This window comes from Clinocottus analis, unplaced genomic scaffold (assembly GCF_023055335.1).
Source record: "Clinocottus analis isolate CAN_PGR_092001 unplaced genomic scaffold, fCliAna1.0.p SCAF_15, whole genome shotgun sequence".
Lineage (NCBI taxonomy): Eukaryota > Metazoa > Chordata > Actinopteri > Perciformes > Cottidae > Clinocottus > Clinocottus analis.
In genome coordinates, this window is record NW_027175876.1 from 10,064,713 (window position 1) to 10,087,147 (window position 22,435).

The 22,435-nt window shown below is 39.8% G+C and overlaps 1 protein-coding gene across 2 annotated transcripts in view; it reads left to right on the top strand.

Moving 5' to 3' along the window:
* lama2 (laminin, alpha 2) overlaps nt 1-22,435 on the top strand; it is a 165,875-nt gene that overhangs the window by 138,823 nt on the left and 4,617 nt on the right. The window contains exons 50-67 of one of the 2 annotated variants that reach the window (XM_068577698.1): nt 1,831-1,964; nt 3,051-3,210; nt 3,289-3,413; nt 4,586-4,748; nt 5,066-5,210; nt 5,539-5,677; nt 6,001-6,012; nt 6,540-6,660; nt 7,600-7,755; nt 8,186-8,239; nt 11,483-11,634; nt 11,793-11,969; nt 13,806-13,989; nt 15,891-15,977; nt 19,533-19,645; nt 20,875-20,968; nt 21,562-21,657; nt 22,141-22,221. In XM_068577698.1, the coding sequence (XP_068433799.1) occupies nt 1,831-1,964; nt 3,051-3,210; nt 3,289-3,413; nt 4,586-4,748; nt 5,066-5,210; nt 5,539-5,677; nt 6,001-6,012; nt 6,540-6,660; nt 7,600-7,755; nt 8,186-8,239; nt 11,483-11,634; nt 11,793-11,969; nt 13,806-13,989; nt 15,891-15,977; nt 19,533-19,645; nt 20,875-20,968; nt 21,562-21,657; nt 22,141-22,221 (2,193 nt within the window). The remainder of the gene's footprint in view (nt 1-1,830; nt 1,965-3,050; nt 3,211-3,288; nt 3,414-4,585; nt 4,749-5,065; nt 5,211-5,538; nt 5,678-6,000; nt 6,013-6,539; nt 6,661-7,599; nt 7,756-8,185; nt 8,240-11,482; nt 11,635-11,792; nt 11,970-13,805; nt 13,990-15,890; nt 15,978-19,532; nt 19,646-20,874; nt 20,969-21,561; nt 21,658-22,140; nt 22,222-22,435) is intronic. The other variant, XM_068577700.1, reaches the window with a different exon arrangement.

Below are 22,435 nucleotides of genomic sequence, written 5' to 3' on the forward strand. Positions count from 1 at the left end.
TGTACCCTCAGAATAGAGCTGGGTGGGAAGCCACCAGTCACTCATGTATTCCCACAATAACAAACACTCGATCGGGTTCTCTGTTGTAAGTAATCTCAATTATTATTTTGGGATATCTATTAATCATCATCATTTCGCATCACTGCCGACAGTGTTGCTTAACCGTGAGTTCTCTCATCTCAGAAGCAAAGTTGCATTTTGCAAATTACAAGAAAAAAACAACAAATTATTGTGTATTTTTTTAATCGCATTATTTAAAGTAAATAATCTGATGACCGTAGTTGAGATGTGTGAGGTCTAATGAGCAGTATGCATATCTTGCCTGAATTAAAACTTAAACTTGACATGTTTAATCTGCTCTCTGATTACATAGCAGTCATTTATAATGCACATTCGAGTCGGACTGAAAAGCTGGGAAACAACCAGAGGGTTCATTTGTGATTTGGCATGAGGAGGAACCGTCACAGCCGATCCACATACATAGAAAGTGACGGGAGTCAAATATGTTTCACATGTCTTATGGAACAAATAGGCTTCATTTTATAGTTCAGGATTCATATTAAGGGGTACTGGCCCTCCTTAAAACGGCAATTTCTCCTCGAAGACCCCCCTACGATTTTTTCTGCTTTAAGTCTATTTTTATCGCGTCTATTGAAGCGTAATCTTCAAATACAGCTGTTCAAAACACACAAAATATCCTGTTGTATTTCATCACAGGCAGATTCTCCTCACTCCCTGCGGTGGGCGAGGAGATAAAATCAAGGAATCAATACATGCTCCTGTAGATTTGTTGATTTCTGTATTTACAGAAGACTGAGTCTTCCTCACATCTCGCTTACGTTTCGCTTCCAGTGTTTATTCCGGTATGATCCGCGGCTGTATTGGTGCAGCGGGGAGGAATTACTGTGGGGTGACATTACTTTCTGACTTGTTGAGTGAGTATCTCGATGCCTTAAGCTGGATAGAATGCCACACCGCAGTGCAAAAAATCAACTCACTTGACATCCTAATGTAAGAAACTGCCATGTGTTTACTTATTAATGGAAGGTGCCGGAACACCGCGCTGGATCGTTCAGGCCCACTTTAACCCCCCGGGGCGGCAACTAAATGAAACTTTGATTGTGGGTCGTGAGCAAATTCACTGCTGACAAAACTACTTTGACCAGCTTTTTAGCCCAACTCCAATTTACTTTCTTGTTTGTGCAAAGACGACCATCACAAAGTGTTGGATTACTTCGTAAATGTCCTCCATGTAATTGTCCCGATAGCATTTAAAGGGTAATTTCTCTGATTTTGACACACTGATTGTGGAACCAAAGTTAGGCATTTAAAGTCAGGACATTTGGTCTGTTTCTTTTAGGACCCACAACTTATTGCCAGTGCATCACAAAATTCATGGAGTACCCATTAAATACATTTGAAAACCCACCCCAGCACATAATAGATACAGTACATCTGTACAAACATATCCCCCCTTGGGATGAATAAAGTATTCAGTATATCTATCTATCTATCTATCTATCTGTCTGTCTGTCTGTCTGTCTGTCTGTCTGTCTGTCTGTCTGTCTGTCTGTCTACGACGGCCTTGTGATGACCAATTAATTGAAGTAATCTGGTTCAAAATTAGGGGATACAATATAACAAACCTAAATAACAAAGAGATTGTCTTTATGTTTCCTCCTCCTCTTCCTCCTCCTCCTCTCTCCTTCCTTTCTCATTTCAATTTATTTTTGACATGATGACTTATCACAAGCAATATACTGCACAATGTCATATTTCAAAAACAGATAATATACAGTACATTGAGTATATGTCTTCTGTGTGTCTCAGGTTGATTTCCTTGCCTTAGAGATGCGTAAGGGGAAGGTGAATTTCCTCTGGGACGTGGGTTCAGGTGTGGGGAGGGTGGAATATCCTCATCACACCATCCATGATGGGAACTGGCACAGAATAGAGGCGTCTCGGTAAGAAGTTAGCACACACACACACACACACACACACACACACACACACACACACACTTATGCACATGCTTTGTATCTCTGACACATACACAGTGTTTTTTATTCAAACTGGCTTCCAAAGCCAACACCGATGCTGGCTTCAGCACGAAGAATAGTCACTTCTAATGTTTCACCTTGACGATGATACACTAGCATATGATGATACACACTTACATTATATTCAGACCTACATATGTATGCGTAACATGCACCCACAATCTAAACTTACAACGTTCGAAATTGGCATTAAAATGCATAGCACATACTGCATCTCAAGGTCCCACTCTGTCTGTATCTTAATAACAGGTTGCTGATCTTTATCACAGTACTTATAGACCTTATTATTTATCTATGAATATTTTAAAGATTTTAAGGAAACCTTTTTCATTGCAAACTCTTAAAAAAAAATGTATTTCATTACTTTTATTATTATTTTGGGGTATGCCAAAGGATATCAAATATATCTTTGCTACAACCTAATCCAAACAACAACCAATAGTGTCAGCAAATATAACCAAACAACCACAGGACATCATTCCATTCGAGCTGCGGTGGAAACATGTTGTCTCACTTGGGAAATGCAGCCTTGACAGTGTGGCGCATCATTGCAGAGATGCAGTGTAATCTAGTAGGTCGAGTTTTTTTCTCTGTGAAAGCTAAATTTGTGCTGTATACAGACTATCCAACACCAGAGCCATTCGCACCAGCGTCATATATTACCATGCAAGAGATTTCCCAAATGTGTTTTCCAATGGGATCACACAGACTATAAGTCTTAAAAAATGTCCCCCTACTCGACAGAGAAATGCTGTTCCTGCTTTGAAAACAAACTCCAAGGTGGGAGATTTCACTTTACAGCTCTGAGGTTGCACTGCTACAAACTTGTTCCACTACGCATTTCTATCATTCATCTTAAGCACCAAGAGTTCATAAAAACTGATTCCAAGTGGCTTCAACATCTTTATTCATTTTAACTGTCTTTCAGGAAATATAGAATGGCAAACAAAGTAACATCAAACCCGTCTTTCTCCTTCTCTCTGTCTCCAGTAATGGGCTGAATGGCACTATATCAGTATATCCTCTGGAAGGCTCTAAGGCTGGTATGATGCCGACCCCGGCGAGTGCCAACTCGCCCACGGCCTACACCATCTTGGATGTCGACCAAAATGCCTACCTGTTTGTAGGAGGAATACTCGGCACTGTCAAGGTATTTGAGTCTCATATATGTGTGTAACAGCATCAAGAAACCTGTCGATCTCACCCTTTTCCTCCTTCTATCCTTTAGAAAGCAGACGCCGTACGAACAACAACGTTCACCGGCTGCATGGGGGAGACCTTCTTGGATGGTAAACCTATTGGACTGTGGAACTACAGAGAGAGACATGGAGACTGTAAAGGATGTGTTGTCAGGTATATAAACACATATTCAAAAAGTTTTCATATTTTATAAATGCTAGGGCATTGCCCGTTCAAAACATGCCCGTTCAGAACGTCAGAGAAGCTACAGGGTGCCTTAAAACTGCAGCTGTCACCTAAGCTTACTTCGGTGAACCAATTGGGAACACTGCTTGCTAGTAAATTATACCAAATCATTTATTTAATAGGCAGTTTTACAGTACCTACTGGCAGTTACATCCAGCCCAGCTAAGGCAGTTATTTTGCCGGCAGTAATGTTGCAGTAGGGGATATGGAGGCCCTCCGAAACCCGACTCTAAACGGGAACCGATAAGATAAGTAAATAACAGGAGTATCGATGAGGTCTGGCGTTAATGGTTCGGTACTTTAGAAGTTACAGAGTGAGACGTCCTCGGAAAAAAGCAACATTGCAATACTCCTCTCTCTCTCTCTCTCTCTCTCTCGCTCTCTCTCTCTCTCTCTGTCTGTCTTTGCTCGAGCGGCGGAGTCGTGCTTTACTCTGGCACACACCCCGACTCAGTACAGCATGAGACACACATTATGGATGAGAAAACAAAAAGGTCCAACGTGTGGCTACATTTTACTGGAGTAGATGCTGAGAGCTCTCATCATATCAAATGCAATGAAACCCTCACAAGTGAAGAAGGGAACAGCAGCAGTTCATCACAGCCTTTGACCAACAAGCCGAACATAACTTCTGTGCGAGCAGCCGTCCGTCTTTGTCCACAGCAGGCAACGGTAGCGATGCCATGCAGAGTTTGGTCATGAGAAGAAGCGAAACAATGACAGCTAATCGCCCAGCTAGTTGTTTAACTGAGACTGCATTTTAAGGATTTGGGAACTTTTTGGGGTCTGCTGGGTCATGGCCGGAGCCATGACCCAGCAGATTGTAGTCATACGGCATTCATGTGGTGTTAGCAGTCTATATCCGGTAAGTAATTCTTTCCATTGTGGATTACGTGCTAAAATAGACAGACAGACAGACAGACAGACAGACAGACAGACAGACAGACAGACAGACAGACAGACAGACAGACAGAGAGACAACATGCCACTTCATTATCTTTGTTACTTTGCAATTTATTTTTGCCATTTCCAACTCCTTTGACAGTTGGATGTGAAATGAAGCAATAGTAAAATGGATTATTTCTTATCTGTTTTTGTAGCCCGCAGCGTTCAGATAGTGAGGGGACAGTTCAGCTGGATGGTGAGGGCTACGCTGCAGTGGGGCGACCCACCAGGTGGAACCCCAACGTTTCCTCCGTGACCTTCAAGTTCCGCACATTTTCCTCTGAATCTCTGCTCATGTATTTGGCCACTGAGGATATGGTACGTATGCAACATAGTGAAAGGAGATGAAACCTAAATTATTATAATCCATGTAAATATCAGAGCTATTTGCAAAAAAAATATTTTAAAAGGTACCATCTTTACTCCACAACCGATGTAGAATCATAAGAATAAGTTTGATAAAGTAACATTTTAGAACACAAAAATACAACATTTTTATAATCATATTTTAGCCACAATACATGTATGAATAAATCAAAATAAGGACATATTGTTTTCAGCCGTTCAGATATTGGATTGTTTTGGGATTTTAAATTTCACTACCTCACAACAATCCCCTGCTGCTCTCTCGGTAGAAGGACTTTATGTCCCTGGAGCTGTCGGAGGGCAAGGTGAAGGTGAACTTTGACCTCGGGTCAGGAGTTGGCAGTGCCGTATCAGCCAACCGCCACAATGATGGGCACTGGAAATCCCTCACCATGTCAAGAAACAAGAAACAAGGTAACACAAGAGCAACAATCTACACTCTGACCCGAACCAAGAGCAGCATGAATGAGCTTTGATCATCTGAAACAAACAAAGTTAGACGATTAAACTATTATATTAATCTAGATTCCATCAAACAATAAGTATTTATGTGTGTTTAAGCAGGTAGTCTCATCAAGATAAATACATATTTTTCTTTTAATCATAATTTACATACACAAGACATTTGTTCCACATGAAAGAAAACAATTACAAGTAGCATTCAAAATATTAAAATGTAAAAGTATATCATCTCTGTCAGCCTGTTCTGTTATTATTTATGTCTCTTCACCTGTTTACAAAGCCACGGTGACCGTAGTGGACATTGACAGTGGTGCTGAGGAGAAGATAGTGACCTCGTCTCAGGGCTCAGCTGCTGGTCTGAACCTCAGGGAACATCAGAAGATCTATTTTGGAGGGCTGCCTTCTATTGGAAACTACAGGTACACACACGCACACACACACACACACACACAGTTTTTCTGATTAAAATGTAATGACATTTTTAACCAAATTCTCCCAATGTTAAATGTCTATGACACTTAATTGATGTTAAATTAATCTGCTTAGATTTTTTTTTTTTTCTCAGATTAATGAGTAGGCCAAGTACAATCATCTGTTTTACAACAATTATAACTCTTCTCACATATTTCAGTCTGTCACAATCCATGTGGCAGAACGTTGATGAGTTTATTAGATTAGTCATTAGTTGAAACTGTCTTTGTGAAGTGTGCTAATGCTTTGATATTATGTTTTATCTGAACAGCATGACAGCCAGGTAAATAAATACATCTTGTAATCAGAATATTTTGATTTATTTTGCTCTCTGCATGAGGCTAGCAGTGCTGATGATGCTGTACATTTCAATGTAAATGTGTATGTGCCTTTGTTTGTGTCTTCGCTGGCATCTGAGGGCTTCTGCTCCTTCACACGGCAGCTGGAAATCACTTTTTCTGTCCTTTATTTATCTAAATTTGATGTTTGCTCTTTCCTCCTGCAAAATACTGCAACCTGGACAATACCTGATATTAGATATACATGAGTTGTGCTAATAACGGATTCATATTATAAATTCTGCGTTAATAATATGGACACAGCATATTAAAACTTGACTAAACTTGTCTTTATTAAAAATAGACATCCAAGCGTCACTGCTTCTGCATACATGATGCAATAGCTTTCCTGCTGTAGTAATTCAGCTTTTCTATTAATTCTATGACACCATTGAGAGACAGGAAATGCAATGGAGTTGAAATGCCTTCAGTAGTATGTCCTTTTATTAAAACTATTGTGATATCGTCACAGGTCAGAGGTCACTTTGAAGCGGTATGCTGGCTGTCTTCGGGAGATTGAAGTCTCCAGGACTCCCTACAGTCTCCTCAGCAGTTCAGATTATACCGGGGTCACTAAAGGATGTAATGTAGAGGTAAGAGTTTATACAGCTGTGGAGTATATTTAAACTTTAAAACACTTAGACTTTATTATAGAGGTAATAGAGAACCGTCTACTTGCATGTAGCATATGTCAACATAAACATCTACACAATCTGCTGAAACATCTCTGTATGAAAGCATTAAGATTATCCCATTGTTCCATTGTAAGTGATTTATCCTAATTTATTTTGTATGTAACTTTATTCAGGAAGTAAAAGTGTGTTTCTGTAAGACATAATAGAATATAGAGAAAGCGTGAAGAGAAGATGAGAAAAAGTGAAGGTTAGAAATGTAATAAGCAGTTGAAACCGTATAATTAGTTTTATATATTTATATTCACATTTCAAACATACAAACAGTTCCTCAATCGCCTTTAACATGTGCATTGAATCGGCATCAGAGATTTCAAAAATATGGCATTTACCATGGTTTCTATACACTGGTGCCATTCATTCATAGAAACATTCAGGCATGATTGCAGAGTTTATAAAGATTGTATTGAGGTTTATAAAGACTCAGGGTTGAGTACATCTAGAGTGAAGGTCTTTCTGTTCCTTATCCGTCTTTTTTCTTCCTTCACCACTCTGCTAGGCTACGAGTGGGCGGTGTGTGTCCATGGTGTGCGTGTGTGTGTGTGTGTGTGTGTGTGTGTGTGTGTGTGTGTGTGTGTGCGTTTTTGAGTATTTTGACTTTGAAACCCGCTCAAAATAATGAGAAGTGACTGATGGTGCATCTGTAAAATGGCGAACATCTGAAAGTTCTTCTCTTGCACTGTTAGAGTTAAGCTTGTTTGTTTTTCACGACTTTAGCTTTTCAAACCCTTCTTTTACTTTTCCATTTGACTGTGATTTATAATATTATTATTTAGGAATGAACTATTCGCCTAATCACCGATGTGTATTTAGATACTTTTAATTTTCTCCTTCTCACAGAACCTGTACACAGTCAGCTTCTCTAAGCCGGGATACATGGAGCTGGGCGGTCTGTCGCTGGCGGTCGGCACAGAGATCAGTCTGTCGTTCAGCACTCTGGCCGACACTGGGATCATAATGATGGCAGTAGGCGGAGCTTCACCAACCGACCAGCAGGTTTCCTTTCATATGCTTTGTTCATTGAAATATTGTGACTAACTTTCTTCACATTGCGATTTATTTCACAGGTCCGGAATTTAAAAAACTAAATAATAAACTAAACGTACGAAACCAAATGAATACATTTATTATTAATTAATTATTGAGTACTTTAATCTTTATGTTGAATTGTATGGTTGAATGTAATGAAATTCTTTTAGTTTTGGGTCTGCATACAGTATACATTATTAAAACTGATTATTTTTAAATGTACAAAATTACCGCTTTTGCTATTTTCCATATGTGGTACAATTACTAATATATATCAAATAATCATTAATAACAGTACGGTATAAATCTCTTTGTTGGAAAATATAAACTTGGGAACCTTTAAAACAACAAAGCATTAATCCATTTATTCTCATTTCTAAAAATCTTTCCACCACAGGTCCGAAGCACGAACCTCTTGAGCTCCAAGAGGAGACGCAGGCAGTCTGGAGAGGTGGGTTCACCACATGGAGACACTCTCACACGCCCAAATGCTGTACCCCTTTAGGTTTTCATAAGTGCATATTAATGAGATTTGCAATTTTTGGCAACTGGGCTAATTGGATTCCCCTTTATCAAACACACACACACACACATGTCCATTGACAGATACATAAAGTAGCTGTCCCAGCTTTTAGCTGACCATGCACGCACGCATCTACACACGCACACTCCCACACTCCCACTTATGCATGCACACAAGCGTTCTTTCTTTAAGTGAATGAAGTTTCCATAAGTGCATATTAATGAGATTTAAGTTTGTTGGCAGCTTTGCTGATTAGATTATCTTACGGCTAAAAACATTCTCACACATATATAAATACGCACACACACACACATGCTGACTCACACACGCTTCAAGTCCCTGCACTGATACATCCCTCTTTCATCCTAATCACTGATAAATAAACAAATCCAGTCCTTCATCTATATTTTGTGTTTAAGTATTGTGTGTGCACACGCTTTCCTATTTGTAGGCATACAAATGTGTGTATGCGTGTGTTAGTTCATGCCTGTGTGGTTGTCGATTTCCATTTTGTGTGTGTGCGTGCATGCACGTGTGTGTCTGCATGCATGTGTGTGTGTGTGTGTGTGTGTGTGTGTGTGTGTGTGTAAGGGGGGGTGTCTGAGAGGACAGAGGGTTACCTCTGGCTTATCCATCATCACTGGTTGTTGGGCGCATAAATCTATTTTTACTAACTATGCTGGCAGGCAGGGCGTGTGCGTGTGTGTGTGTGTGGAGAAAGGTTAAGCGAGGTTAAAAACACCATCAACTCAACTTGGCCCTGACTAATGGATGTTTTAGAGAGGGACAGAGAAACAGGGGAGAGAGAAGGGGACAGGAGACAAAGGATGGAGGGATAAGGGAGGGAGATTTAGAGGTGAACGGAAGGAGAGAGGGGAAAGAGCAGAACCGGAAAGAAGAGAAATGACACGAAGGGGGAGGAGAGCCGAGGAGAGGAGAAATGACGGGGAGAGTTGATTGTAGACTGAGAGAATGGTCACAGAGAGGAGAGATGAAGAAGAAAAGGAGGAAGAAGCTTGGAGCAGAATAAGGGGAGATGAAAGAGAGGTTAGGAAGACGAGGGAGAGCCAGAGAGGGAGTGCGAAAGAAGAAGTCAAAAGGAAAGAGAGAGGACAGATTTATTTTTAAAAACATTTCCAGCTTGACCTTTCCCAATATACATTTCACAAATCTGAGGCATTTTTGCTTAAATAAACAAATTACGAACTAATAGTAGTTAAGTAATGAAGAAATATAGAAAAAGCGATGAATATTAAACAAACACGAAACACCCTCCGTCACCTTGTCTGTATTCTGGACACAGTTCTGGTCTGCCAGACTTTCACAACCTTGCACCAAAATTGTCTCACACATGACCCCCCAAAATATGATCATACATGTGTGAACTTCAAAAGCTGAGGGGTTGAGAACACACTTCCTCATGAGTGTGTAGCTCTTTCCATGCATGTTAGCTGCAACACAGTCTGTTGCGTATTATTTCGTGTGTGTGTGTGTGTGTGAGTGTTTGTGTGTATCTGTCTGTGTGAGTTCATCTGTGGTAGTCTGTCTTTGTCTGTACGTGTGACATGTGTGTGTTTGTGTGTGTGCATGCCTTTGTATCTGTGTAAGTGTGTCTGTGTGAGGCAGCACGGCGAGAGGCATGTTGTAGCTACATCTCAGTTCAATTTGTACCCGACCTCAAATTGAAATTCCATTTTCAGGTGGTAAATTGTCTCCCACTTCGCCCTCTGGCACACAGTGAATTAAAATTCAAATTAGCCTGACCCTGCACCACTGCTCTCTAGCACCTCTCTGTCTGTCTCTCTCTTTCCCTCTCTACCCATCTCTATCTCGCTCGCTGTTTTGCTCTGTGCCCTCTCATCTCTTCCCCCTATTATCCTCTCCTTTCTGTTCCTCCCATCTCTTGTTATCCTTTCCTCTCCTCTCCACTTCTCTCGTACCTCTCTTATTTCCCTCCAATTTCTCTCTATAAACCCCCTCACCTCTCCATACTCATCTCCTCTTTCGCCTTTTGACTTCTCTTTAATCCCCAGTCTCTCCTCCCTCCTGTTTGTCATTTCTCCTCCCTTCAATCTGTTTTTTTTTGTCCTTCTTGTCCTTCCTTTCTCCTTCTCTCAGCTTCCCAACAAACATTTAAAGAATTACAACATGCATGAGGAGGTCAAATCTAATCCCAGTTTGGTACCTAATATTCATAGTGATGGAATAGATACTATCAGAAGAATCCTTAATGGAACAGTTTTGAAAAGATTAACTTTTATTATTTAAATCCTTATTTCATGAATTAAAGCAGGTAGCAACTGCTGCTGAGAACTTTCTTTTCAAAAAGTCCAGGCTGCTGATGTTTTAAATTTGATGTTTTCCAGACATATTGATTTTTATTTGGTTGGTATTATGAAATAGGTCTAATTTATCTATGTTTTTGCAATATTTTGTTTAAAAGTTCTCCCAAAAAGCTTTTTTTATAAATGTATTCCACCTTTAAGATAGCTGAAAGTTCTTCAAATGTATATATTTATATATTTGAATATATGTGATACATTTGTTTTGTTTGGTCAAACGACTACGGTCATAAAATCAACGTCAACCCTCAGTTTATTATTTCTAGCAAACAATCTTTAATCTGATTTTATTCATGATTTTGTAATTGCATTTTTGTTTACTTCTGACCTTGTGAGACTTTTACTATCAGTTTTATGTTTTTATTAAGTAACAAAGTAATCTTATTACTGCTTACCTCAGCCTGGAGACTCTAGAAAAGAGCTTTCTTATCTCAACAAGGTTCAGTCTTGGTTAAATAAAGATTATATTTAGAGAAATAACAGACCCACACTTATAAAGGCTTTTGCAAATGTTAATATTAGATTCATACCCATAATCAAAATGTTTTCTAGTTTCTTTCATAACACTCATTTTCTTATTTTCAGTTGCTCATGTTGAGTTCATAATGTATGGCGTCTTCTTTTAAAGGAGTAATATAGGATGAAATGGCTTTTAATGTGATGTATACTGCGTATCTATAATTGTTGGTATATAGTAAAATTCAAAGCCCTTCTCTCATGCGTCAACCTTAAATTTACTTTCTACGTTTTATCTTCAGCTCTGGGTCTTGAGAGTAGTATGGATTTACAGATTTCCGCAGATAATGACGTGTATCTCCATCTCCTGCAGCCATACCTCTCAGTCTTGCTGAACAAAGGCTCTCTCGAGGTCTCGTTGTTTACCGGCAGCCACAGTCTGCGTCGTGTCATCAGGCGACCTGACCAAGGCACACTGAATGATGGGAGGGAGCACTCGCTGCGCATAGAGAGGCTACCTGGCAGGTTGGTGTGTGTGTGTCTGTGTGTGTCTGTGTCTGTTCAGGCCGTGTTGAAGTTCCTACCTGTGCAACATAATTGCGTGTTGCTATTGAAGACTGACTTGTACTTTGCATCAATCAATCTGATACTTTCTGTGTTTGTCTGTGGGTGTTTTCGACCAGATCTTTAGCAGTTCAGGTGGATGAGGAGGCCAAGAGGGAGACCACGCTTCCCAACGACCAGCCAGTGAGCTTGCGGCGCATCTTCCTCGGTGGTATTCCTGTTGACGTAGAACAGAGCACCAACAGAGTCAACGTCCCCTTCCAGGGATGTATATGGAACCTCATGGTCAACGCTGTGTATGTAACATCTCATCGATTTATTGAAACAGGCTTTTCTTTTTCTTTTTTTTATCTGTGCCCTTGGTCTATCTTTGTTGAAGTACCAGTGTTGGAACCGATTAGAGAAGTTCAAGTTCTTTATTTATCCTATGCACAACAACTACATAGTACAACTACAAGTATGTATAAAAAAGAAAGACTGAATTAGTGCAAGTTAAAATATGGGAGAAAATAAAAAACAACAATACTAAAGCCATGTTTTAACAGTAATATGGTTCTAACATCACTAGATACAGATGGAGCAAAAGAACAGTCAACTTTTGTTTGATTTTTTATTTTTAATAAGTAAGAATTTGAACCTGATGGAAAACTAACCAATTTACTTAACTTCTGTAAACTTTAACTGTTCACTTTAATTGCACTGCATTGATACGTGTGCTTCAAACAAAACAGTATTCCTCATTGCTCGAATGTTTACCCAATATTTCTTCCTGGCAGTGGAAGACAGACCTAATTTTGACCTCATACACTGCCAGGTTGAAGTGTTGTTAATAGGATTTCAGGAGGTCGAGATGATGCTGTTGAGGATTATGATGATGAAGTCAGCGTCTCTTTCTGCCTGAACAGCAGTAATAGAACTGTCCAACATCATACTAATACTCATAAATCGAATTACACGCCTCTCTCATCTTTATGTGTTCATGATTTTGTCTGTTTGTCTATCGCTCATCTCATTTCACCCCGACGCTATAACTTCTACCTAATATACATCTGACTGGGCAGTGAGTCTTCATCATTCTTTTGTACATTTTCTTGTAACCTACGGTAATTTGTATTTAATATCGCATATTTAATTTATCTTGAATAAATACATACTTCCTTTTTCTAGTGCTTACACATGATCATCCAGTGGTAATAGGAACCTTTCCAGTGAGTCTACTGGGCTCCTGACCCTTGATCTTGTTCAGACTTCACAAGAAAACACACTTTAGAGGCACTTTGATTAAATACAAAGTTTATGGGAACACGACTGGATGCAAATTTACTCTGGATGGCACACATTTTCAACCCCAAAATCTACAAACTGTCAGTAGCCATCGTAACGGAAAGTCACGTCTGAAGGTTCAATGGTACAGATGTATCATGTAGTGTTTCCCTTAGCTTTACTGCTTCGGCCGAGTAAATGAGCTAGGTTCTAAAATCACTTTAAAGTTTCCTTAAATATTTCATCTACGGTTGGTGGGTCATAAACAGAAAGCCAAATTAATCAGAGCACACAAGGCAAAATTGCCCCTAAGTTAGCACATAAGCGGTTTCTGATAAGCAATGTAGCATTCAAAAGGCTATTTTTCAAACGCAGTCCGGGGAAATGCTCACTCTACTTGAAAAGCACTGCGGCTACATTACATCACTTCACAAAGAACGATGGGGGCAAAATGGCAGCACAGATCTGTTTCTTGCAAATATTTGCTGGTCTTGCTCAGCTAAAAAAAAACTTGTTCAACTGCCTTTAGCAGTTTAGACAACAGACACTTGACTGTCCGGCTGTTATTATAGACATGTGAACTAAGCACAGACACTCACATCGTTATTGGACTCACAGCATTACGCCGCTGCAGTTCAAGGCAGCATGCCGCTGCAGAATAAATATATACAGGAAACACAAGTGGATATTGGCATTATCTTTGGCATAAAAAAAGACCTACCAGGGGTTCCTCTACAATTACAGTGGTAACACTGGCATGTATCGAACACATGTGCTGTATTCAAATACAAATGGACTGTCAAATTGTTCCTGTTGGTGTCACTTAAACATTGTGTAAGTTAAAATCTAATCGCTCATCCTTCTCTCAGCCTCTCAGATTTCTCGCTGCCTGTGTCCTTTGAGAATGCCGAAATTGGCCAGTGCCCCAACCTCGCCCCTCCGCCACCGTATCTGCCAGAACCGGAGGAACCCGAGAAGGAAAAGGAAGAGTCAAAGCCATTCAGTCCTCCACTGACCCCAACCACGGTTACACCAGCTCCAGGTCCTCCTGCTGTAAGTGGGTCACATGAACATGTGAAGACACATGCACTTTGACTACTAAACCTAACAGAAAGTGTTATGGTATGAAAAGTAAGAGATATTCATACTACACCACAGTGATCTTATTTACAGTAATACAATAGCTAATACTTTTGTTTAGGCAGCCTATGTTTGTAGGTCCATACATATGTACACAGTGATATAAAACACATTTATAGAGAGACAGTTTAGTAAAAAGTAGCACATACACCTTTATGCACACACATTTACAGAAGAGCACACGTGTCCTACACAACCATATATATTTTGTCAGACCTACTCACACACACACAAACACACACCTATTTCTCTCTAATGAAATGCAGCCATGGCCTCGCCCTGTTAGCTTAGCGCTTCATCACATTGCAGTTGTACAGCCCATTAACTCTTCTTTATGGTCCCTTTAGCCTTGAGCCACAAACTCCACCTCTGGCAGCCCGTCATACAGTGTGGAGCCATGGCGCTACGCTACGCTAACTGAGCATGCCATTTATGCTTTATGAGCCCACAGGAGCCAAAACACTCAGCTAGCATTTAGCCACTATGCTAAGAGGCTGGTAGGCAGTCATTCACATCTTAACCTTCACGTTAGGTAGTAATAGAGTAATTCATATAGAAAATATATTATAAGCCTTACAGGGGGTATAGTTTATCAGTTACCCAGTTACCTGCTAAACTACACCTAAAAGGACATTGATCATGAAGCACAGAGGCAAAGAGCTAGGCCAGCTTTGCTATAACTCTGGTGTGTTGCTTTATGGGCTGTAAGATCATCTGCTTTGTGATATACAGTAGACTAAAGCCTGTGAAAAAGCCATAGCTCTACATTTTAACAGAAGGTGGACGGTAAGTTTTTTTCAGTGTTTGTTGGGTATTTAATTAATGTCGATCTTGTGGACACTTGGAGCATTTTCCTTTTACGACACCAACAAATTACAATATACAAATGTCTCACCGGATTTCAGCGGAACTCTGAAGATTTGTTTCAACAACATTTAAGAAGAATGTGACATTTACTTCACCAACATCGATGCGTATTAATTATAGGGAAACAACATCTCTTGGGATGTAGCTTTTGTTCCAAAGTTTATTTTTGTCAATTCAAAGTCCTTGTAATTAAAAATAATAATAAAGATTTAGATGTGTAGAGTCAGAAAACATAAATAGTTTTCACCTTGAGCATAGAGTAGTTCCCATGTTTCTGTTTTGATGCATCATGTCCTCTAATTAAACGCATCATTATGAAACAGCTTTTGTTAATGATGAGTTTTATTAAATGTTGGGCACGATCTTACACAATTACCGTAATCATTTTGTGTTTATGTTTTCAAATGGTTGTGCTGCTGCTGCACCATGTGACAGCACTCTGCTCACAAGTTGTGCCATGCATTTTTCATCGACAGCAAAAGGATATTGTCTGACTGAAGAAGTAATCACAGCTGACAGTAAACAACATACTCAGCATGTGCTTCAATAAAGAGGCTTCTCCATCTTCTACTTTTCTGTCACAACATATTCTGTACTTGTGATTCTTGAGATATTGGTGGGCACAAATTTAGAGGATGAAGAGGCTCTCGAACAGGCACCTCACAAGCTCCATTGAACCTCTGAGCAATAGTCTACTTTCACTTCTATTACATGTTGTTTGGTAGTCGTGTGTTAATTATGCTTCAAATCAGGGTAAAAAGTGGTATTTGGTGTCCAAAAGTTTCTCCATTGCTTCATTAACTTCTTTGACCTTGTTTGTGACATCATTGCCTGCCTGTGGCCCAGTTAGCGGGCTGTGTGCTCGTCATAAACATTGTTCGCCATGCTTTCTCTGTGGCTGCGACTAATCCCCTTTCCTTTCCACTTCCTGACTGCTGACCCTGCAGGAGGCCACGCCCCCTGTCACACCTGCTGCCACACCCACTGCTGCTGCAGCCCCGCCCACTGCTAAACAGGAGCCCAGCTCTGATGTGGTATACATACACACACTTGCACACACTTGACAGTGTTTAAAGGATGAGGCTGGTGATAGTCTATATTGCTGTGTTTGGTCAATTCTCAATACTTCTTATATAAACTCTTAAAAAAGGGGTCACTAATATATGAAAATAAACACATAATATGAAGGGCCAAGTCATTTCCTAAAAGTATGTCTTGTAGATTTGAGCAAATGTTAGTTTAACAGGAATACAAGTGTTTCAGTTGGGGACTATTTTCAGCCATGGATTTGGTATTGTAGTGAATGTTAAAACAAATTGCAATGCCACATTCATGATGAATAAGCCAGTGCGATGGCTGAGACACTCACTTCAATAGTATATTTTATTAACAGTGGAACACTATGACACAAAGGCAATGACTCCATCATGCTTTGGTTACACCGACAAAACTTGTTAGTCGGATCAATACGTTGTTGGATTTGGTCTTCTTGCCAAAAAATATAGAATATCATAAAACTATTTCTCATCCTTTAACTCACACACTTGAATATGAACCATTTACCACTGTAACATCTGAGCTTTCTGACTTGCTCTCTCATTTATCTTCATGTCGTTTCGCTATCAATCTAGAATATAAGAATTTAAGGACATTCAAGTCTGATGATGGCAAACCAGATTACAGCAACGTTTCATTTTAAATAAGATGTCCCAGTTATAGGAGATAAGTTATTCCCTTCTTTAATTTTAAGTGTTTATTTTCTATTTTAACCTATTTTCCCAGAGAGAAATAGTCAAGTAAAGCTTTTTTTCACCTTTGTACTAAGCTTCTTTGTCGACCGCAGTCTTCTTATGGCCACTGACCAGCTTGGCTTGAGCAGCTGGGGGTTAAGTGCTTTGCCCAAGAGCCCTTGACATTAATTATTGACAGAAGGGGAAGCCTTTCTCGTTTGATACACCTATGGTGAGGTGTTGTGAAAGGCCATCCAGTTCCTGTCTCACTTCAGCTATTGCCTTTCTTTTCAGATAATTAGTTTACATAGGAATGTACTGTGAGTGTCCTTTTAAACTGTCTCTGAGTTTTGGTAAACATCTGCCTCCTTAAGGTCTTGGTGCAGTTTTACATCTGTTGCATCTGCAGTGTTAGTAGCCTCAAGCTTTTCTAGTTTCAATTCAAGATCTACGTTTAACACAAGCAATATAGTGACCAGTGACATCTGCTAAAGCAGCATTGCACTGTAGTGTCTTTAAGTTGGTCATGAGTTCAGCAGTCAAAAAATGTAGCTAAAGAGTAGCTTCTCTGAAAAAAAAACAAAAATCAGAGCAAGGACTTTTGATCACTCAAGAGTGTTGGCAACAACACACACACACACACACACACACACACACTTTTACAAAATCCAGACTAATGACTTCTATTGGTGTGACCTCCAACCAAAGACCAGCGACTCTGAATGGAAGACAGTCTTCCTATTGTCAGCTTAATGGAAAGATGCAGAGGGGATGAGAGGGAGGGAGGGAGGGAGGAAGAGGAGGAGAGAAGACAGAGAGGACAGAAAAGGTACAGCCATGGAGGAAGAAGAGGAAACAGAGAGAGAGAGAGTCTTTCTGAACTGCCTTTTGTTGGCTTAATGGAAAGACGGACGAGAGGAAGCCAAAGAAGAATGAAAGGAAAGGCAAGGAACGAGCTTCTGAGCAAGTGACATCTCCCTTTTGTTAGATAGGGAGAAAACTGAAAGAGTGAAAGAAAAAAGAGGGAGGTTGAGGAGGAGGAGCGGATATGAGGACAGAGCGTGATAAGAGGTGAGTGTCAGCTGTAACAAAGCAAGGTCACCGTGTGGAGAATGTCTTCACTTGAAAGAGAACAAGAGAGGAGAAGAGATTAAGACGCACATACACACACACAGAGACACTTGTGTGTGTGTCTCAGATGCTCTCCCTCTGTCTAAGTGTGTCTAACACTGACACTGGAGGTATGGCAAAGCCGCTTTGTTAATTAATAGGAGATGTATCCAAGAGCGGAAAGGAGGGAGCCCAGAACAGAGCTAGGAAGAAGAGATTGGAGGAAAGGAGAGGAGGAAAGAAGGGGAAAGAAAAGACAACCAGTTGAGAACAGGCTGAGACAAAGAGAGAAGCAATCAGTGAGTACAAAGGAAGGTTGAGAAGATGGAGGAGAGATGGACATAAAAAGGTGAAGGTCTGGGAATGCCTGTCATTGGAGGCCGGAGTGGGTGACAGAGAAGAAACAGACAGGTGAAGAAACATGCAAAGGTAGGTAAGCTCTGAACAGAGTGAGCAAAACAAATAAGAGGAGCTGGAAGGCCAGTGACAAGAAGAGGAGAAGAGGAAAGATAATAAGAAAAGAGCAAAAGGAGGAAGGGGCTGATGAGATGGGAGGAGATGAGATTTGGCAAGGTGGGAAAAGTCAGAAGAGCAAGAGAAGAGGCAGGCAGGAAGACAATTAAGTGCACGTTGTAAGAAGGTAAATGAAAGGAGAGAAAGGTGAGAAGTGAGTAAAGAGGACACTAGGAGTTGACAAGATCAGGGGAGGTGGAGGAGGAGACAGCAGGTAAAGAAACAGGAAAGTAGTAGGTTATAAAAGTAGAGGGAGGCAGCAAAAGGAGAGTGAAGGTATGAGAAAAGATGTGAGGTGGAAGGAGAAAGAGAACACTGGAGGAGATAAAGGTAGATAGAGGAAGAGGAGTTGTTCGGAGGATAAAGCAAATAGTAAATAATGGAGGAGTGAGGTGGACAGGAAAGCAAAGACTAGAAGAGAGAAATGTAAGGAAGTGAAATGAAAGGGGATTGGAGAAGTAAAGTGAAGAAAAGAAAATAGTCACAGATGGAAGAAAAGGAAGTGTCCTTGTCCACGAAGAATCATGGACAAGGAGAGGAGTAGAGAGGACTAGGAAACTACGATGCCGTCATTTGTACTATTACACTGACATCTTCTGGTCACTGACTGAACTGTGCTCTGTAAAATGACACGGGGAATAGTAATACTCATCTAATGCTTTGTTTACCCTGCTGCCAAAGTGAGGCATAAATCAAATGGAAATCAGACCAGAATGTGTTTGATGTCTGGTACAGATGATAATGAAATTTGTGCATGTAACCCATCGTCAAACTGTGGGAGGGTCCGTGGATTTGAACAGCCAAATCCACCTTGGCAGCAACCAGTTTGAGGTGATGAAGAAGAAAAGACACAGTAACGAGACATTATTGCAATTAAAGCGATTCGAATAGGCCTCATGCTGCAACCTTAAAAGTTTAATATTGTATTTGCACAAAACAAATTGTATATGTTATTATTGCACATCCAAGGCCTATCATGAACCTACAAGGATTTTAATGAATTTTAAGGATTTTCTGTAAACTCTTCATTTGCCTGTTGTATATAAATAACTGTTACATGACCCGTTGTGACCAATCAACCCTTTTGGCCCCTGAATATCAGACATAGAAACCCTATTAGTTAGTTTGATTGACATGTCCTGCTCAGGTGTTATGGTTCCTATTGACGAGAGGCAATACAGGAGCAGTGTGGTGTGACCCTGTCAGTGTATCTGACATGTTATGTCCAATCTCCAGGATTCATGTGCATCAGCTGTGGCCCCGACTGCGCTCGAGAAGGCCTATCAATTTGGACTGACCAGGAACAGTCACATGAGATTTGCTTTTGATGACACAAAAGTCCGAGAGAGGTATGTACTCACAATGAATAATCATTTTAGTATTCGATTTTGCGGTGGCTATTCATTCCTGCCTGAAACAGTTCTGGCCTTAAGCAAATCAGATTAAAAAAAACAGGCTCAGTGGAGCATTACAAGCTACCTCTCAAAGCATACGCCAAGTATGATTGGATAGAAAGAAGTCATGTGAGAAGAGATGCAAACACGGATATAATGGCACAGCACAGACTAAAAACAACTACGAATAGTAAACATCACAAAAATGACTGATCTTTGCGACACTGGGCATTATTGATAGTAAAGAGGGCAAAATGACCGTACATCTTGCAATGCTAGTTACGCCCAGCCTCCGGTTAGCACTGTTAGCTACGAGACGCCAGCTTAGCTACCATGTTGAGAGCCTAAATACATTATTTTATACAGTAAAATGATTTAAAGAAACCACGGTGCTGTGTACCTCGTCAGGTCCGTGCTTAGTCCCCACTCTGTGGAGTGCAGCTCTAAATAAATAAAGGAAAGCAGAAGTGAGTGAGGGAAAGTTTGGACGGGATAAGATACCAACACAAAACATCCTCTATAAATAACAGTGTGTTGAATTACTTAACATGTCCTTGACCTTTCTGATCCACAAACTGACAAAAACAACTAAATGATGTAAGGATGAGGGAACACATCCCAGACTGATATGCAGCCATCAGTTCTTGAGACAAGGCAATGTTTTCTGTACATTTGAGGTACGGTATTAATCGAAGAGTTGTGTTAGTGGATGAGTGGAATAATGAACGATAGGATGTCCAAACACTTTAGCTGTTTTGGGGGGCTTAACATGCACTTACTGGTTATTTTCTTCAAGATTTAAAGCTTCTTTGTTCAAATCAAAATGAAAAATATGATCAATCGGCAAGATCAGTGTTTGACTTTATTAAAACTGCCATTTGTCCTTTTACCATGCCAAATTAAATCATTTGATTTGAATATTTGACATTGGTTTTAGAAATTTAAGTCTTTGTTTTGTTATTTTAATGGGAAATATATTTTTGGGGCCTTTAAGCCAACAGACAAAATATTTCAAAATGAAATGCATCCATCGTAGATATATTGTGTGTGTATGTGTACGTATGTATGTATGTATGTATGTATATGTGTGTGTGTGTATATATATATATATATATATATATATATATATATATATATATATACTGTTTTATAATCAAAGATTAATGTTTGTATGTGTGTCTCAGGTTAATATTGGAGTTTGATCTGAGGACGAAGGAGGAGTCTGGTCTCGTTCTCTACATGGCGAGAATCAACCACGCAGACTTTGTTACGATACAGGTATCCATCCACTGCGCTGACTCCTATTCCACAAGTTTACTTTCCCTTCTGGTTCCCACAGTTCTAGTTTTCTTTACAAATGTAATTCAAGTTGGTTTTAAGACCAGGCAAGCTAATCATTTGTGTTATAAAGAAAGGTCTTTGACATAAGCTTCTCTTTGTGCTGTGAACAGTAGCTCACAAAGTATAACAGCGTGGAAGTGATGTCTATTTTATGAAGAAAAAAAAAGATTGAATTTGGAATCAGAACCATTTATTGTCACACATGTTTTCACATACAAGGAATGTGTCTTGGCGGTTGGTGCATAACATTTACACAATAAACACAGTGCAGAAAATAGAAGCATATTAAATTTACAATTTCCCTAATTGTAATTTAATGGCATATTGTTTTCTGTCTGTGCACTGTGAGACTGTACAGGACTAAACTTGTTGGTCTGTTTCACCAAGCGCCCCATATTCAGGAACAAGGGCCGTGGAGGGTCATATTAACTCTGTCAGCTTGTCATCCCTCCGTCATGACCTCTCTCTCTCTCTCTCTCTCTCTCTCTCTCTCTCTCTCTCTCTCTCTCTCTCTCTCTCTCCTCCTCTAGATCAAGGACAGACAAGTTTGTCTCGGTTATGATCTTGGTCATGGAAACATATCTGGCTGCGTCCCCTTCTCCATAAATGATGGGAACTGGCACAAGGTAGGACAGTCTTTCATATATTATAGAACCGCTAGAGAACAACACGTCACTTAGATGCGGTCTTGGTTTATATTCTGCATTTTGAAAAAGAGTTCCAGGACAATAATACTCTACTGACCCACTGTATTTCTCCCTTTCATTTGTCTGTGTATAAAGGGAATAACTAGTTTTAGATGTAATGATATTGTTGCATGTTGATCATTTTCACCATTGATTTTTGTCAAAGCTTCCTTTCTTTCTGCAATCCTGAACATTCGGTACTAGAGACTAATTTACCAGAAAGCCCCAACTTTCTAGAACAATTAACAACTATGTCACATCATTAATGTACATGTTGGCAACATTTGTGTTTCTTCACGTCCGAGACAACAAACAGTCTCTGTTGATGCTGTGAAAGGACTGAAGATGTCTATTGCTCTAAATATTATGTTTAATGTTTGTCCATCTACTTTATAACACTCCTTTCATTTGTTCCCCTCTCAGATTCGTGTGAGTCGGAACAAGCAGAGATGTTTACTTATGGTTGACGGGCGATACAGTAAACAGATGATCAGTCCAAAGAAGGTAAAGTATTTATTTTCTATTCTAGAGATTTAAACCTTTACTCACATATGAAATACTCGACACAACTGCACCTACAAGTAGGTTTATGGCAGACGAGTAGGAAGAAAATATCAAGAGAAAGGATCTAATAATAAACCACCAATATTACAGCCATGCATTTGTTGATTAAGATCGTAAAATGTTTATTTTATTATTGCATTAATAACTTCTTTTC